This window comes from Sylvia atricapilla, chromosome 22 (genome assembly GCF_009819655.1).
Source record: "Sylvia atricapilla isolate bSylAtr1 chromosome 22, bSylAtr1.pri, whole genome shotgun sequence".
Lineage (NCBI taxonomy): Eukaryota > Metazoa > Chordata > Aves > Passeriformes > Sylviidae > Sylvia > Sylvia atricapilla.
The window spans coordinates 7054191-7070825 of NC_089161.1; the positions used below are offsets into that span (position 1 = coordinate 7054191).

The 16635-nt window shown below is 45.6% G+C and overlaps 1 protein-coding gene across 4 annotated transcripts in view; it reads right to left on the reverse strand.

Moving 5' to 3' along the window:
- Nucleotides 1-551: 551 nt before the first annotated feature.
- The window catches only part of EIF4G3 (eukaryotic translation initiation factor 4 gamma 3), a 155679-nt gene continuing 139595 nt past the window's right edge, over nt 552-16635 (reverse strand). For 3 of the 4 annotated variants that reach the window (XM_066334487.1, XM_066334489.1, XM_066334488.1), the window contains exons 25-35: nt 16469-16586; nt 14897-15120; nt 13574-13689; nt 11387-11559; nt 9193-9318; nt 8132-8213; nt 6256-6354; nt 5270-5416; nt 4105-4186; nt 2584-2730; nt 552-1677 (exon numbers count right to left, since the gene is read on the reverse strand). In XM_066334487.1, coding sequence (XP_066190584.1) covers nt 1496-1677; nt 2584-2730; nt 4105-4186; nt 5270-5416; nt 6256-6354; nt 8132-8213; nt 9193-9318; nt 11387-11559; nt 13574-13689; nt 14897-15120; nt 16469-16586 — 1496 coding nt within the window. In that variant the 3' untranslated portion in view covers nt 552-1495. Of the gene's footprint in view, nt 1678-2583; nt 2731-4104; nt 4187-5269; nt 5417-6255; nt 6355-8131; nt 8214-9192; nt 9319-11386; nt 11560-13573; nt 13690-14875; nt 15121-16468; nt 16587-16635 lie in introns of all 4 variants that reach the window. The other variant, XM_066334485.1, reaches the window with a different exon arrangement.

Sequence of the window (16635 nt, forward strand, 5' to 3'; positions counted from 1 at the left end):
TGGTGCTGTGTCCCCTGCGGGGGCCCTGGCTGCTCAGCACAGCACAGCACAGCTCAGCACAGCACAGCTCAGCACAGCACAGCACAGCAGTGGGCGGCCACGGGCGCAGGGCTGGCGGATCTCGGCTCTCACAGCTGCTGTGGGCTCCAGAGCTCCCAGGGTCACACATCTCCCGATGACACCACTGATCCAAGTCATACCAGAGACACGCTGCCACGTGGCTGGAGAAACCCTGCTGAGGTTGGGCACCGTCCACCCTTAGGTCACGTCCCAGCCTTGGGAACCAACTGCACCCACGTGGCCCCGCAGCCACTGGCTTCTCCCTGGCCAGGGAGTTTCTCGGCACAACAGCAACCCCTTTTTCCCTTTTTTCTATTTTTTTTTTTAAACAACAATTGCTCTCACCCTTCATTTCTGGTAGTCACACATACAGACACACACTATATGTACACAATTTGGGCCCGAGGATCTACGGCATGCCAAGGAAGCCAGCACCGCTCAGGATGGTGCACACATTCAGCAGCTGTCAAAGGAGAAGTCGTTTTACTTGCTTTTAAACTTGCAATGTTTGTCTTTATTTTGTTCTTTATATTTTGAAAGTGAAAAGAAATAGTATCGAGTCAATTTCTTTTTTTCTTTTTTTTTTTTTTTTTTTAAATATTTGTTCTATGTATTTACAAGCCTTAAAGTTGCCCTAAAGGTTCTCAAAGTATTACTAGTACATTTTTCCCCGGGGTAGCATGGTTTTCAATGAGTTATTTTTGGAGCACTCTGGTCTGCAGCAGTTTTCTCAAATGCATTTTCGTTCTGATCCAAGGTTATGTATGGTTTGATTACTATTTTCTTTTTAAATTTCTGAAGCAAGCTGAGAGGCAGGCAGAAAAATCTGATGACAATAAAAAAAAATTGATCTTGTCCTCATCTAGCTCACCCCAACCCCCTTCAAAGTTTTGTCTATTTATCATGCTTTGAAACAAAACTGAGGTGCGTATGAAGGGGAGGGAATTTTTTTCTCTGCTTTTGTTCTATTATACAATTTGTTTACAGAAACTGCAAATTTAAAAATTACACTGGCATTTGCAGTCCTTAAAATAATAAATTAGAAGTTTTCAACTTGTTTTTGTTTTTGCTAAACAGATTTGTTTTGCTGTGTGTTTCCCGAAGTATGAGTCCTTGTTTAAAAAAAAAAAAAAAAGAAAAAGATTAAAACAGAAAGTATTTTCTATAAATAATACATGTATTTTGGTTTAGTGCTCCCGCCCTCGGGTTTGAAGTTTACTTTTGTGGGGTTTTTTTCAAGTACCTTTTTGCCTCCATGATGACCTCGGTGTTTATTGGGTTTTACCTGTCCCATTCGTGTGTGTGTGGGGCAAGGGGAGTCTGCGAGAGAGAATTGGCCTTGCTGCACTGTGATTGGCGAAGACGTGAAACTTTTTAAAAAAATACTTAAATTGTTTCTTTTTTGTTTGTTTGTTTTAAATCTGTATTTTAAGTTTTAATTATCCTCCGACTCCTCTTCAGCCTCCCGTAGCCACGTGAAGAATGCTGTGACAGATTTTAGCGCCACTCCTTTCCCGTTCTGCTCTGCCGGGTCCTTGCTGCTTTCCCACTTGTAGAAGGCATCCTCTGAAATGACCTCCTCGTCATACAGGCAATCAAAAAACATCCGCAACAGATCTGCAGTAATGGAGTAACAGGAGGGAACATCTGTCAGCTGTGCCTGCGACAGAGACGTCTGCAGATAAGGGGATTAATGGGACCTCTTGGCACAGGAGATGGAGAGACAAGGAAAACAAAGGGCTCTTACTCAGTTACTGTTCCTGGCTGCTCACACTCAGGTGAGGGGGAAAATCGACTCCTCTGACACTGTCAGAGGAGAGGGAAAGCTGGGAAAGCGGTTGTGGGAATATGTTATCTAGAGATGGGCTGGCAAGCAGGACCACAGCAGCCCATATCCTCTTGACCACATGTTGAATTCCCTCCAACCCCGGATTTTTGTGGCTCATCAGGAGAGATAGAATGCTCAACTAATGTCATAAAGGACACTATGGATGATCGTGTTGGATGTTTTGAGGTACTCTTGGATTTTGTGCTGCAGATTCCCCTGGGAATCCCTGTTTCTTTGGCTACTCCCTTGCCTCTTGCCCCACAAGAGTTTTCTGTAGCATCTCTGGGACAAAACTCATCAGTTGGCCAACTAATTTTATTCCCTCCAAGCCCACAGACACCTGTGGAGTAGTAATGCAATAACAACACCCATGCTTTCACATGCCCAGGTACTGCAAACTCAACAGATTATTTTTTACTGCTCTTTTTTTGCTCTCTTTTTATCAACAGAGGTGTGTCCTTCCTTCTGTGTGGCTGCTCACAGGAGCAACCAAAGGAAGAACCAGCCTCTGGCCAAGCATTTGGAAACCTGAGCTGCTCTAAAAAGCTGGGATCTGGACAAGCTGAACCCACCCACACCAGCTTCTCTCATCTGCTACCTACAAAGGTAAGGAAAAGTACATCCTCTTCCAGTCTCCCACAGAACCCCCCTTCCCTTATGTGGGCTCAAATTCTTAGCACAGAGTCAACACTTACTAGGAGGTTGATCAAGTTTTACTATTGATGCTTGTAGTGCATAAAGTGCTTGTAGTTCCTTCTCTGTGTCTGAGTCCAGGTACTTGAGCAAGATTGGCACTCTCTGTTTGATAACAGAAGTGTCCACTCGGAAGCTGGAAGAGTCCGCTGAGGGCAAGAGGAGAAAGCAGGGTTAGCTTGGCACATAGCAACAGGATGGGTCTTTGCCTTTATTTATGCAAACAGCAATCACAAACACAGATTAGAGTGGAGAGAAAAGGAGGGTGAGAAACAACAGGAAGTATTTTTGCTTAACGGCTCTTTCTGGAAGTCTTGGTCCATACAGTTCCCCACGTTCAACCACTGAACCTGCAGTGACCCCAGCCTTAATACAGGCAGAAGCACAACCTTACTTTGTAGCACAAATAGTGTCCCCACAGGCAACTGTGTTTAGGAGGTTATACGTTTTTTAAAAAATCTTTGTTTTCTGGAAATACCAGGGCAGAAACAGAATCCTAAGTTGCACATTATATAGGAAATAGTGAGTATATAAAAAATATGCATTAGAAGTCCATCACCTACAAGGATAAATTACTCAGCAGCTTTCAAGTAAATCATGCAACCCAATTAAGTGATATTTTGAAAACAAAAAAAAACCCACCTCAGTTAGAGGCAAGGTCAAAATTTAAAGCAGAGGATGATTTTCCTTACACAACAGGGAACCCTCAAACACTGGAAATGAAGTCCCGTGTCATGTCTCTGCTAACACTAGGTGGCATGAGCAAGGTTCTGTTCCCAGGGAGAGAAAAGAGCTGGGCTGTCCCTCCCCTCCCTCACACGGTGGAATTCAGCCCGTTCTCTCCCCTAAATCACAGCTCAGAGCAGAACCAGACTCTTTACAAGCACCACTTTTTGGTGTGCCAGATGCCAACAGCAAAGTTAAAGAAAACCAAGTGAACTGAGCAGATGTTTCTGGCTGCAGAGCTTTACTCAACCCCCTCCCCCTGAGGTTCCGAGGCTCACATGTCTGACTTGGGAGCCTTCCCTTTCCTGTATTTCCAGCTATACAGTCAGGCAGTCCACATAAACCATCCTTCCAAAATTGGAACTTTGGACAAAAAACTCTTACAAGCCTGAACACCAGACTGCCTTCTTCCTGCAGCCCATGCTGGGGTGCCCATGCATCCTTGTTGACACAGGAGTGGACGTGTTAATTGCCTTAATGATGATCTCAGTCATTTCCAACTTCATTAAGAAAATCAACGAACAACCTGGCATTACCAGCACCGTCTGAAACCCCTGCTCACACAAGGTCACTGGGACACACCAGGGTCACCCTTAGAAGCACCATACCTAGCAAAGTGCCCAACTGTCACATGTGGAGGGGACACCCTGCTCTCAGGCACAATCCCAAATAATGGAGAAGCCCCAGTGTGTGATAAAACACAGGCTAGGGCAGGGAAATGTGACATAGACCTGGAAAATACTAACCAATTCTTTGCATGTTTGGTTTGTGTGGTGTTTACACTCTAAGTTACTCACCTATAATAGCTGCTTTACAAACTGCTGTCATTAAAGCTCTAAGGAATGTAGGTGAACTCATCTGGCTTTCATCTAGATTAGCCTGGAATCAAGAATAAATTGATTTAAAAACATGGCACTGCAGGAGTGCAACCACTTCCAAGCTCCAGTGCTGAATCTCAGGCTCAGCTGCTGCAGCAGCACAAACCCAGCTCACCCCTGAAACACTTGGCTTCCCCACTCACTCCTTGAAATTCCCTCAGGGACCTCAACAGGCAACACCGGTTCCCATGGGATCCCTGTGCCTCTGAACGCCTCCCACAAGGAGCCGTTTGTCTGCAGAGCCAAACCAACCACCCTGGGCTCCTGCAACACCCTTACACAGTTCAAGGAGTTTTAGGCTCTTCCAACAAACTTTATGGTGTATTCCTTGGGTGGAGATTGTTTGCTTTGTAAAAGAAATTCAGGGAATGGCTATGGAGCCTGTCCAAGGCTCCAGAGAGCCTGTGGCTGATTTTCAGTGCTGCTTTCATTCCATTCTCAACTCCCCTAACAGCAGTGGAAAAATGACATTTCTAACACATTGCTCTGCCACAGAAATAACTGCAGCTGACCAAGATTTAGTGTAAGCACAGACGTAAATGCCTATGTTGGGTATAATTTCAGACAATAAACATCCAAGTTTAAGAAGGCAGCCAGAGACTGACAGCAAAGACCAGGGGGTTGACTGGCCTTTTCCTCTTTTTTTTCCTTTATTTTCTCTTCCAGTGCCTGGCCCAGTGCATTGGGAAAAGGTGCTCTCAGTGAAAACCCAGCATGTTTTTACAGGGAAAAATTTGGAGAGGTCATGTTTGAGAAAAGTAGTGAGAAGCTTCTCTTCCCTATTTTCTGAAGAAATGATGTAGCAATGTACATCTAAAATGTACTAAGTGGCAGAAGCACAATATTCAGTGTCAGAAAATCTACAGTATTTAAAAGATTAGTTACACAGTTAATATGGCTAGAAGTCTTCCTTCCCGAAGCTGACCCTTAAAAAACTGATCATATTTTAGACTTTAATTATTTGGAAGTTTTGATTGCACAGACCAAATCCTCACGGTGTCCCATACCCTGAGATGTTCAGACCAGAACATATTTACACAAGCAGTTTAAACAGTATGCAGGGAGGGTGAAAATCTCTTTGTACCTCTACCCAATCAAAGATTTGTTCATCATTCGCCTTGTCCTCAACAATGAGTTTTTCCAGCTGCTTATTCAGCTCTTCTGCAGAGAGTTCTTTCTCTGAAAGTGCTTCTGAGGAACTGGAACAGTCAGACTCTGTGAACTCCAACTTCTGCAACACCACATGTGATGATGACAATTAGTGAAATGTACCTTCATAGGCTGAATTACAGCAGATTGAATCAGGAAACTACATTTAATTCTGCTTCCTGGCATCTTTTAGCTGCTCAGTTATCGTTACAATATAAACTTTCCCTGTTCCTATAGTTAGGAAGCATTTTACAAACACATGGGGACTCCATTATCCAACAAACACAATGAGGCACCTCAGCCAGCTCCAGCCCTGCACAGCAGAGCACAAAATCAAGTGTGTGTTGCCTGCCTGGAGCTACAGGGGCTGGAATGCAACAACCAGAGCTGGCATTGGCTCAAAGGAATTGCAGCCAATGCCCCAGTTCCTTGAAAACTGTGACAGAAGAGCTGCAGTCCCCTCAGCAAGGCCCAGGCCATGGTAATCATTTCATTTCCTGCAGCACTTCCAAAGTGCCAGAACAGGGCACTGGATCACTCGAAGCTCCAAAGGGAGACAGCAACTTCCTGAGGCACCAACAAGAAATGAGGTGCCTCCATCAGTCCTGGCTCCCTCGAGGATCATAATCCAAGGTGGGATGAGTGAATAACTGCTACCATTAATTGTGGCACTTCTGCAGATTGTCCGCCCTTGCCCCAAAACTTATTTTTGAATGTTTTTTTCCCCAGCTGGAGAAATAGGTCTCCTAGAGAAAGCCAGGTGTCTGGGAGCAGCGGAGACAGGCTTGTCCTCCCTGTGCTTCAAAAGGTGGTGCTAAAATCATATACCCCAACACTTCACCTCATATTACAACTTGCACCTAAGAAGGGGATGGAAGAGGATGAACAAGCAGGATGATCAAGCAAATGATCTGAACTCACTTGTTCCATGAGAAAGGTATGTACATTCTCCCCTTCGGGTAAGTAGTCCTTCCAACTGAGGCCAGACTCCCTCCATAAGGCTCCCACTTTCTTATGGCTCTGAAACACAAGCAGTTTGTCCATTTAAGGAGCTGATGGATGCCCTGGGAACTCACAGGGGCTGGAATGGTGCAGCTGTGTCAGGAGGAATAAAGGACAGTTCAGCCACCCAACAAACGCCCGGCAATGAGTGAGAACATCTGGAGACCCCGTGCAAGAGAAACCACATGCGCAATCCCCTCAGGTATGCACATCCTCTCAGGTGGGCAATGCCTCGTGACAGGGAATGGGCAAGGCAGAAGTGACACTGGAGGTTCGCAACGTCCTCTGAGGTAACCCAGGAGAAGTGACACGTGGAACAGGGCACTTTCCCACGGCCTGACACAGAGCTGGCACACGTGACTCAGATCCTTCTCCTGACTTACTCCGTGACTCACACTCCCTTGCCTTGACAGTAAGGCTCTGGCAAACTGTTCCTTTGAGAAAATCTCTCATTTACATGGCTGTTTTCTGCGCAGAGACCATGCCTCAAATTCAGGCACATAATTCCAAATTCTCTATTTCCTAGAGTTTATGCAAACCTTGACAGCAGTGCCTTGGAGCACAGACAGTTCTGCCTTTTGCAGCCTCTAATGTCACACTGACCTTTGAGCCTCCTGCCTCAGAGAGCACAGTTCTGACACACACAGTTCTGACAAGAATAAAAATGCTGAACATAATCAGCTCTTTTCACCCAAATGCTCTGCCGAAGTTTCACCCTACAGCACCTGTACACAGGAGACCACTGAGCAGCCTAAGCCAAGCTGAGAAACACAGCCTGATTTTAAGTTTACAAAGCAGATTACAATTTTCACTTTACAATACAGGTTGTTAAGAGCCAACTGTGCATAGTTCCTGCTACCCCAGTCCAAGTCTTGACCTGGACAAGATCAGATCAGAAAGCTGTGGCAAAAACACTGACCCAAGGCTGTGCTTCCACACCCAGAGCACAGCAGCTTTTCTTTCACAGAATAGTTAAAAAAAAATTAAAATTTGACTGTCCAAACAAGCACAATACTAAAGTAAATAAATAAAAAGTCACTCTTTGCACTGTTGGACTGAAATGCTCCTGGAACATTCAACTTTACTTGAATGCATGCTTGAAAAAAAAAAAAAAGAAAAAAAAAGGCAAGTGAGGGATTTTACAGGGTTGGAAATAGACACTATCCAAAGTGCAGGATTCAGCTGGATTTAAAAAAAAAAAAAAAAAAAAAAAAAAAAAAAAAAAAAAAAAGACAAAAATGGAGATGAGTTATAGGGAAACCACCAATCTGGTTGGACACACAGCTGTGAGGTGTGAAAGAGAGCTCTCGGAGTCATGGGGTGAGGAGGTGTCACTACCCCAGTGGTGGGTGAACCTCAAGAGTCGGCAGGTTTAGTTTGGATAAGCACACAGCAGTCTGAGGCCATCGGAAGCTTATCCGAGCCCTGAGAACCTCTCCGGTCTGCAAGAACAGTTCTCTCGCAAGATTCCCGGCACTTGCTGCTTCTGGTCAGCCCAGAAATCCCTTGAGCATGTCCCTCTTGCAGTATTTCAGCACTCTTAGCTTCTGGGAGAAGCCAGGTGCAAAGGTACCTGCAAAAGGGAAAAGTGATGAGAAAACAAAAAGTTAACTCAACTTTTTGGAACCCTGTAAGGCTTGGTTGGAAACTGGGGGTGCGAGGCACGTTTCCTAAGTTATCTGGATTGGCTGGCCCATCCCTAAATGTCCTCATGGGAATGGTGTAGGTGTCATGCACGAACACAAATGCTGCATCCACTCCTCCCTCCGGAGGACAGGAGCACCAGCACACTCACCATTTGTTTGCATAGAAGGTGCAAGATTTCAGCAAGCAAGATGCCGGCTCTTCCCACAGGAAGCAAGGGTTTGCTAAATTCTCTAGAATGAAAGAAAACCAGGTGTTTTTCCTTTATAATTTGTATTTGGAATGCAAATCCAGGGGTAGTGATCAAACTGAGGCAAGGAAACCTTTAACTTCTGCCCGGAAGGAAGGATTTGATTAATCCAGCATTGCTGGTAAAACATTTAGTGATGCAGTGACCTTGTCACAATAGGGCAAATTACAAAGACTTGAATTTTACATCAAAAAATATGTTCTATTTAATGTCAAATCCACTCATTTTTGTGGGATGCTGCATTCGAGTAGACGGAAAAGACTTGTTTTCTGAATATGCTGGTAATAGAAATAGGAACCATTCAACTTGCTCACAGTTAATCCCAAAATATGTAGGGACAGAAAGAAAATGCAGGAATTATGATCCAGGAAATGGTTTCTGGTCCTGCAGACAAGGTTTTGTGCCCATTTAAGGCAGTGCCCAGGTGCTAGAGACACGGAATCTCATAGTTTGGGCAGGGGCACCTTCCACTATCCCAGGTTGCTCCAAGCCCTCTCCAACCTGGCCTTGGATGCTTCCAGGGATGAGGCAGCCACAGCTTCTCTGGGCAAACTGTGTCAGGGCTCCCCCACCCTCACAGGGGAGAATTTATTCCAAATATCCCATCTGATCCAGCCCTCCTTCCGTTACCCCTCTGAGCCACACAGCCTCTCTGCAATACCTCAGTCTCTAATTCCCAGAGCCCCTGTGCTCCCAAATGACTCCACTCTAAAGAACTGGGATATTTTTAAGCTGAGCTGAAACAAACAGCAGACTTATGGATAAAACCCTTCTCCAAGGGTGTAAGCACCAAGCTCACTTCCCAGCAGAGCTCTCAGACCCGTGTGGGCCCCCAAGGATGTGCAACAAGTTTTCCATCAGCTCCTGTGTGGAGCTGAGCCTCCAGCATTGCTCATGCCTCACCTACTACTGAGGTGAGACTGAGAAAACACTACAGGCACAACTGGGGAAGCATCACTTACTGTATAAGTTCTCTCATAGAGATTCCTCCTTCTTTTAACATGGGGGTCACCAACTCAGCCAGGTACAACCAGATATGGGGTATATCTATTGCCATGTCATCCGCCATCTCCAGGGTCTCAGAAAAACTTTTGAAGGAAGAAAAAACATTAAGTATTAAATAAAATTTAATTTGAGACATTTCCTTCAAAGAAATCTGCACTTCCAAAATGTTTTGTAACATAAAAGAGGAGCACAAAGAGAGAGGAGTGAGGAGAATCATAAAGGTAACAAAAACCCTATTGCTTGTGATACTTCCAAACTGCCAAGACTGAATTTCTCCATGCAGTAACATGGAGAATATGTGGAAAAGACCCCACTTTATAGATCCAACAGATACATCCAGGAAACCTCCATTTATAATAATTCTTATATCCCAGTACCAAATCATTTACTAAACAGTAACATCTATAAAACTAAAAAGCATTTTTGTCTGTATATATAAACCATCAAGTAAATAAAACTTTCTTAAAAATATCCAAACATTTAGGGAAGGGGGTTAATCCTAACAGAATTCCAAATGTAAGGTAAGCAGTGAAACATCTGTAACTAAGAGCTCAGTTCAGCAAACGAGAATTTCTATGTGCAGCAGGAATTATAGGACTGTTCCCCAGTGATATACTTTCCAGAATGGCTCAAAACTTTTCTTTCCCATGAAACCCTTGCAGGTGGCTTCATTTCCCATGCTGGGAGATGGTAACTTTTCTGCTCTCCTGCCACTATCTATCATGGTTTATTTCTCCCTGAACACCTTGAAAACTCCTGTGTTCTGTTTAGTAACTATAAATCCACATTTTCTCTCATGTTTCAAACCTGAAACCACCTTCTTTGCTTTGTTCTTTGCATCCTCTGCTGCTCCTCCATCCTTTCTGCCAGAAATTGTTTTCCTGTTGTGCATCTCCCCAGATGTGGGCTGGGACCAGTGTTCATCCTGTTATCCCTCATTACACAGTCACTTCTGTGTCAGTAAGTGAGGTGGTTTCTGGTGTTCTCAGCACCCACTGAACACCACTTGCCCTTTCCATCATCTTCAGGAGTTGTTTCACATTGTTTGTCACATTCAGAGCACAGATCCCAATATTTCATCAAGACCCACTTATCCATCTCCAGGAAACTCGAGAACAGCTTTAATCACAGTACATTTTGAGTATGTACCACCTCTAACGAGTCCCTCTGACCATCAGTGCTGTGTGAACACAAATGCATTCCCTGTGGATACAGATTTCTTCAGCCGTTCCACATGGTTTAGAGCTTTTCTGTGAGCTAGATGAAATTCAAGGACAGACACGAGTGCAAGAATTTCCCTCTTGGAGTGGTTGGTGGTATCATGACAGGGATTCAAATTAAAGCCAGACAGAGTCAACTCCTCAGAAAGTCAGTACCGAAGGGTTACTTCATCTGCTCTTTCACTGCTGCATTTGTTGCTATCCCTGTTTTATCCCTCCTGCTCTGCACCCCAGCGAGGACTGAGTGCTGCCAGGGACCTACACGGGAACAGGGATTGTTTTAGGACTGGACACCAGGCTGAGAACACAAAACTCAGGGAGCTGAAATGAGCCAGCAACCAAAACTTAGGTTTCTCAAGGCAAGTCCAACCCATCTGCTGCATTTTTTTCCTCCTCAGCCCCTCAAGGATTTGGCTGCTCCAGCTGAGGTGTCCTGAAAAATGGCATTGTGTGGGTGAAGCCTTTTTCCCAGTGGGTGAGTGGCTGAGGGGCTGAGGCTCTGTGGGTGCACAGGAGCTCAGGCTCCAGAGCTCCCAGGTACCAATGTTGTGTGAAGGATTCTGATTGCTCCCTCTTCCAACTACATTCAGGGATTTGCAAAAGGCAAACAGGAAGAAATGTAGCACAGAACAGGGATCTGAACACACACATTTAAACAGACACCTACAGATCTCCTTGAAAATAAACGCTGATATAAATATGAACATATTTACATTCACTAAAGCATCTGAAACACTTTAAAATACATTGCAATAATAATATTCCTTATAAATACACCTAGATGATACAGTCCTTCCAGAAGAATGTGTGGAGAGGGCAGGATACCAAAACAAGGTGGGAGATCATTTCTCTGCAGCACAGGATCCACTTACAAGAAACACTGAGGAAAACAATCTGTTTCCCTCAGAAATTCTCCATGCAGAATACTAACCCCTTGAAGAAATCCTGCTTGCTCAGCTTTCCCGACTGCACCAGCTGATGTAACAACTGGCCCATGTGATCCCTGGTGATCTGACTCCGCTCCAGCGTCGACTCCACGCCCACACGCACGAACACAGGGAGCAGGTTCTGGGCACTCAGCTCCTCCACACACTGCACAGCCTCCTGTGGAACGACACACGTCAGTCACCCCTCAACCGAAAAGCTGCAGAAACCTGGCACCAAGAGTATTTCCTACTGTAACACTGGGGATTTTTGGTGAAATGAGTATTTTGTCAGGCTGCCAGGTGAAGTGCTAAATTAGGCTGGAACCTCATCACAATAACAAAATAACAAATCACAAATCACCTCATCACAATAACAAAAACAACAGTAATAGCAATAGTGGAATTTATGCCACTCAAGTAACAATTTTTAAAATACACAATCACATTCCAGGGCTACTTAGTGAAATGGCAGGAGTTGTCTTCTGGATGCCACCAAACACCTATTACTGCATCAAACATCAAGGCAAGTCACAAAAGGGGTGTCAGGCCAGATTTGTTACGTTCTGACCTGGCACAAATGCCTGTGTCACAAACCCACAGCCCACCAAGAAGCAGAAAATAGCTGGGGAACACTTGCAGGAAGATTTCCCCTTTCTAAACCTCCCACTTTGACTTAAGCCTTTTTTAACCTGAACAAAGAAAACACTGAGACTTTGAGAGCACCTCTTGAAGTCCCATATCAAAATCTCCAAGGACCCTCCAGTGACCTTCTGAGTCCAGCCCACAAATCTCAGTGGCCTTCCTGACAACAGACATCTTCTCTGTGACTAGTTATGCCTTGAGTTACCCAGACCTGGCAGCCCCAGCCGTGTTTCCTCAGGCCCTGTATGGCTTTTTCCTGCAGGTCAGGAGCCCAGTGGTCCCGGCCTGCGTGCTCAGGTCAGAGTTCATCCAACAGACCTACTGTCACAGGGAACCCTGCTAGCTGGCCCTGCTGTCACCAGGGTCACAGCTCAGCAGTTTGAGTTCATGGGCAGGTCACACTCTGAGGACCACACACCTGCAAAGTGCCGTTCCTCTGCTCTACACAGCAGGAACTCACTCACGGGTGGCTGCAGGAGCATGAGTTTAAGCAGTTAGTCAGAGCTTGGCCACACCTGAAGAGCACCAAGAATTCCCCAGTACCAAGCAATTCCTGATGCAAACAAGCTGCCACAATTCCATGGACTTTTAACCAGCCCTGCCCTGGCTAATGCAATTCAACTCCACTTCCAGCCAGCCACAGAAACACATCACTGTATTTGCAAAAGGGAACTGAAGTAAACTGAAGTGGCCCCTTCATCGCAGGCATCCAGGGGGAGCCTTTGGAGTCTGTCACAAGCAGGAAAAAGAGCAGAGACTCCTTGGCTAACCAGCCACTGGGTCACAGGCCAGCTCACTGGAAATCAGTGCAAGGTTTTTCCTCTCCAAACCAAGTATTTAATAATTTATCCAAATAACTAGATGTGACCTCTAAACAATCCATCATGAGAATATTCCTCTTTCCAATTATTAATTGGAAGTCCAATGAAATGGAAGCAGCAACTCTGCTTTTAGGGTGCCAAACCAGAAACTCCCAAGTGCTGCCATTTCAAACTTGGCAGGTTTTAAAATCTATTTCAGTGAAAGATCAAATGAAGCAGCTTTGCAGCCAATGTAACACTCCTTGCAAACTCCCTGGACGAGCTAAAAAACCCATTTACAAGGGAAACAAAATTTCAACCTTTTAACTAGGAAGTGATGACAGCTGCTCAGTGATTTTCAATGTTTATTAAAAATCCTCTAGAGTAATTTGTTCAATATTTAGTATTGCTTTATCTGCCTCCAGATCAGAACAGCACATGCTTTCATAACTAAATGAAGACCTCTGTTTATTTTCCCACTAGCTTTTCTGCTTCCAAAGTTGCTAGTATTATGGTGCTGCTCAGTGATTCATGACAGATACATATCCATCTTGCTACTTAAAACACACAGGCTGAGCTTTCTTTCCTATAACCAGAAGGGCAGAAGACAAGCTCGGGAAACAACTGTCCTGAAAGTGCTCATGGAGCTTCTGCTGCCTCTGTGTAGGCTGGGGTCACAGAGACACACCGTGGAGAGAAATCACTGCAGCCCCTCAGAGCTTTCTGTTAAGTGAGGTTTCCATTGCTTACCTTAAAATCATTAATATGCAAGAACTCATCAATGATAGATTTGCATTTTCTCTCTATTTCCTCTTCTGATAGTGAAGGCTTTTCTTGGACTGGAGCTGGGGGAGCTTCTGGCTTGGCTGGTGGAAATACAACAACAAAAATGTTTGGAAAAGGAAAATCAGCATTTTAGAGACGACATTCTGAGAAGAGAAGTCACTAGGGCAGGTGTGTTTTGTCCCATCCTCAGGCATAGGGTAGTTCTTTGAGGGGGCTTGGAGCAACCTGGGATGGGTGGAAGGTGTCCCTGCCCACAGCAGGGGGTTGGAACTGGATGAACTTTAAGGTTCCTTCCAACTCAAACTATTCTGGGCTTCTGCGATTCTTTTCTGGCTACTTTTCCTCCACATGAACTCCCAGTATTTCTGTAACTTGACCTTGCAGGATCACAGCTGGCAGTGGCACAGGTCAAACACCTTCAAACCTCTGCACCAACATTAAATAATTTAAAGGGAGCTGTTGCAGCCAAGCTAAAATATGCTGACTGTGATGGGCAGCAGCCCAAGGCAATCTCCCAATCACATCCCAAAACCCTGGTCCCCATGGATTGCCTACAATATCCCGAAGCTTCAGGGTAAGCCTGTCCTGTGGCAGTCGAGGTGTTTCCCTCATTGCAGAAGTTCCCAGATGTTTCCCAGGGAAGGAGCTGAATGCTGCCCTTACTATAAAGCTTCTGTCCACTGGGAACATCACCCTAAGTGTCCCCGTTTCCCCACTAATAGATCAGCCCAAGCTGGCAGGAGGGAAAAGCAGGAGCTGCAGACTGACAAGGTGACACAAGAGTCACCCTGGCAGGTGCCACCATCCCACTGCACCAGGGCTGGCTCGGAAGGAGGGCTGGCAACAACACGGTGCTAGAAAGCTGCTGTGCACCATCTGTCCCAGATCCAAATCCCTGCCCTGGCCTTGGCGAATGCTTGAAAAGGGCAGATGTGGCTTTACTGGGCACTGAAAAGCATTGCTCAAGAACTGACACTGATCTGGGGGACTTTGTGCCCAGAAGCCAGTGGGGCAGTGAGAGAATAAAAGAGGAAAGACAATGCCATGGGGTGATATTGTGCTGGCACCTGCAGCCTTTCAACTCTTCTGGATCCCACAGAGGAGTGGTGAGAGGGATAAGGCCCAGGCCTGCCTGACTCAGCTGTGTCACCCAGCTCTGGGAGGTGCATCCCAGCTGCAGCAGCCTGACAGTGCCCTGCACAGACACCTATCACTGCTCCTGACAGATTCTCCCTTGTGCCTTTCCACACATTCAGTAAGACTCACTGAGCACAGAGGAGCTGTTACCAGATTCCTTGGCTTTGTTCCTCTCGGCCTCTGTGCTGTTCCTGTCCATCTCCATGCCTCCTGTCAGCTGCTTCACTGTCTCCAGCATCTCCCTGCGCTGCTCCTCCTGGGCCTGGTTGTCCAGCAGCAGCTCCTTGCTGCTGCTGCCCCGGAGGAAGGTGTTGGGCCGGGACAGGGAAGGTGGCAGAGGTTTGTCATTCTTCTCCCTGCCCATGCTCCCACGACTGCCCAACAAAAACACACTCAGAGGTTAGAAAAGGCACTCGAGACCTTCACCGGGGGGAAAACCCACCCCCCCAAGCCCCACAGGATTGCTGACTGTCCTTCTTACAGCCGCACTTAGAACCAAAATTAACTCAAGTCTAGGGATGCACAAAGAGAAATACCCAGGGTAGACAGGCACAGCTAATGAATGCTTCCTAGAGGACATATGGAAAAGCAATGCTCTACAGCACCCATTTTATACATGGAATAGTGAATTTTATAAAACAAAGACTCTCTTTCACTTTGAAATGGTGTGAAAGCTTTAGATTAGACAAAGAAGCTCCTGCCTTGTGAGGGTGGTGAGGCCCTGCCAGAGGGTGCACAGAGAAGCTGTGGCTGCCCCTGGATCCCTGGCAATGTTCAAGGCCAAGCTGAATGGGGCTTGGAGCAGCCTGGGACAGTGGAAGGTGTCCCTGCTCATAGTAGGGAGTGGGAATGCGTCATCTTTCAATTCTCTCCTATGCAAAACATTCTGTGATTCCATGAGAGTTGTGTTTTTTACCCATTTATTGAAAAACACCTCCCAAACAACAGGCAACAGTGATCTGTCCTATTAATTATTGTGTTTTTGAGTAAGATGGGCAAAATTATGTCAAAATGGAATAATTTCCAGATAAGCCGAAGTTTTACTTGAAATAGGAAGGAAAACATTAGAGGCACAACCCAGGAAAACATTTCAGCAGCTTGTGTGCACTGGAAGGAAGATCCAGTGACATTTTAAACCAACTGTACATTTATAAAAGGTGTCTAAAGTTAATAAATTATTGAGGGTAAATATTGAGGGTTTCATGCTCCAAGCTGGCTTGGTTGCAGCCCTGAAGGAATTGGAGTGAGAGAGAGGCTCTGCAGTTTTCTGTTGGATGTGAGAGCACAGGCACCCAGCTCTGGGAGGATGCACCTCCCACACCTGCTGGGGAGGGTCAGACACGGTTTTATGCTGCATTTCTGCCAGGTTTTAGGTGTGTTTTCCCGGATAAATAAACCTACTGACCGGCTGAATTCACAGCCACTAAATCCAACCTATTTATTACGACATTTTATCTGGAGAGTTTTTAATATGTTAAGCACAACTACCTTTGACTGAAGGGTGAAGTGGAAACTAAAACATTTATCAAAATGGTTTTAAAAATTAATTCCACCTCTCTCTGCTATGACATTGTAAAATACAGGCATGTTCAAAGCTAATTCAGAGGGGAAAAAGGACCCAGTCAGTCCTGAAAAAGCAAGGAATTCTCTTCTTTCCAAATGCTTGTGCCCAGAGCAGGGGGTGCCAAGTGCAGCAGTGAAGAGCAATGAGGCAACACTCACCTCGTTAAGGCCCTGCGAGACTCTAGTTCTGAAGATGCAGATGAGGCAGATACTGGGGAGACTGGAGGCTGCAGGGCAGAAAATCTGTTCAGACTTGTGGCACTTGGTCGCAAGGAGTCTGGAGATTGTGGAGACAACACAAAGCAGAGCAACAAGGTCAGGAGCCT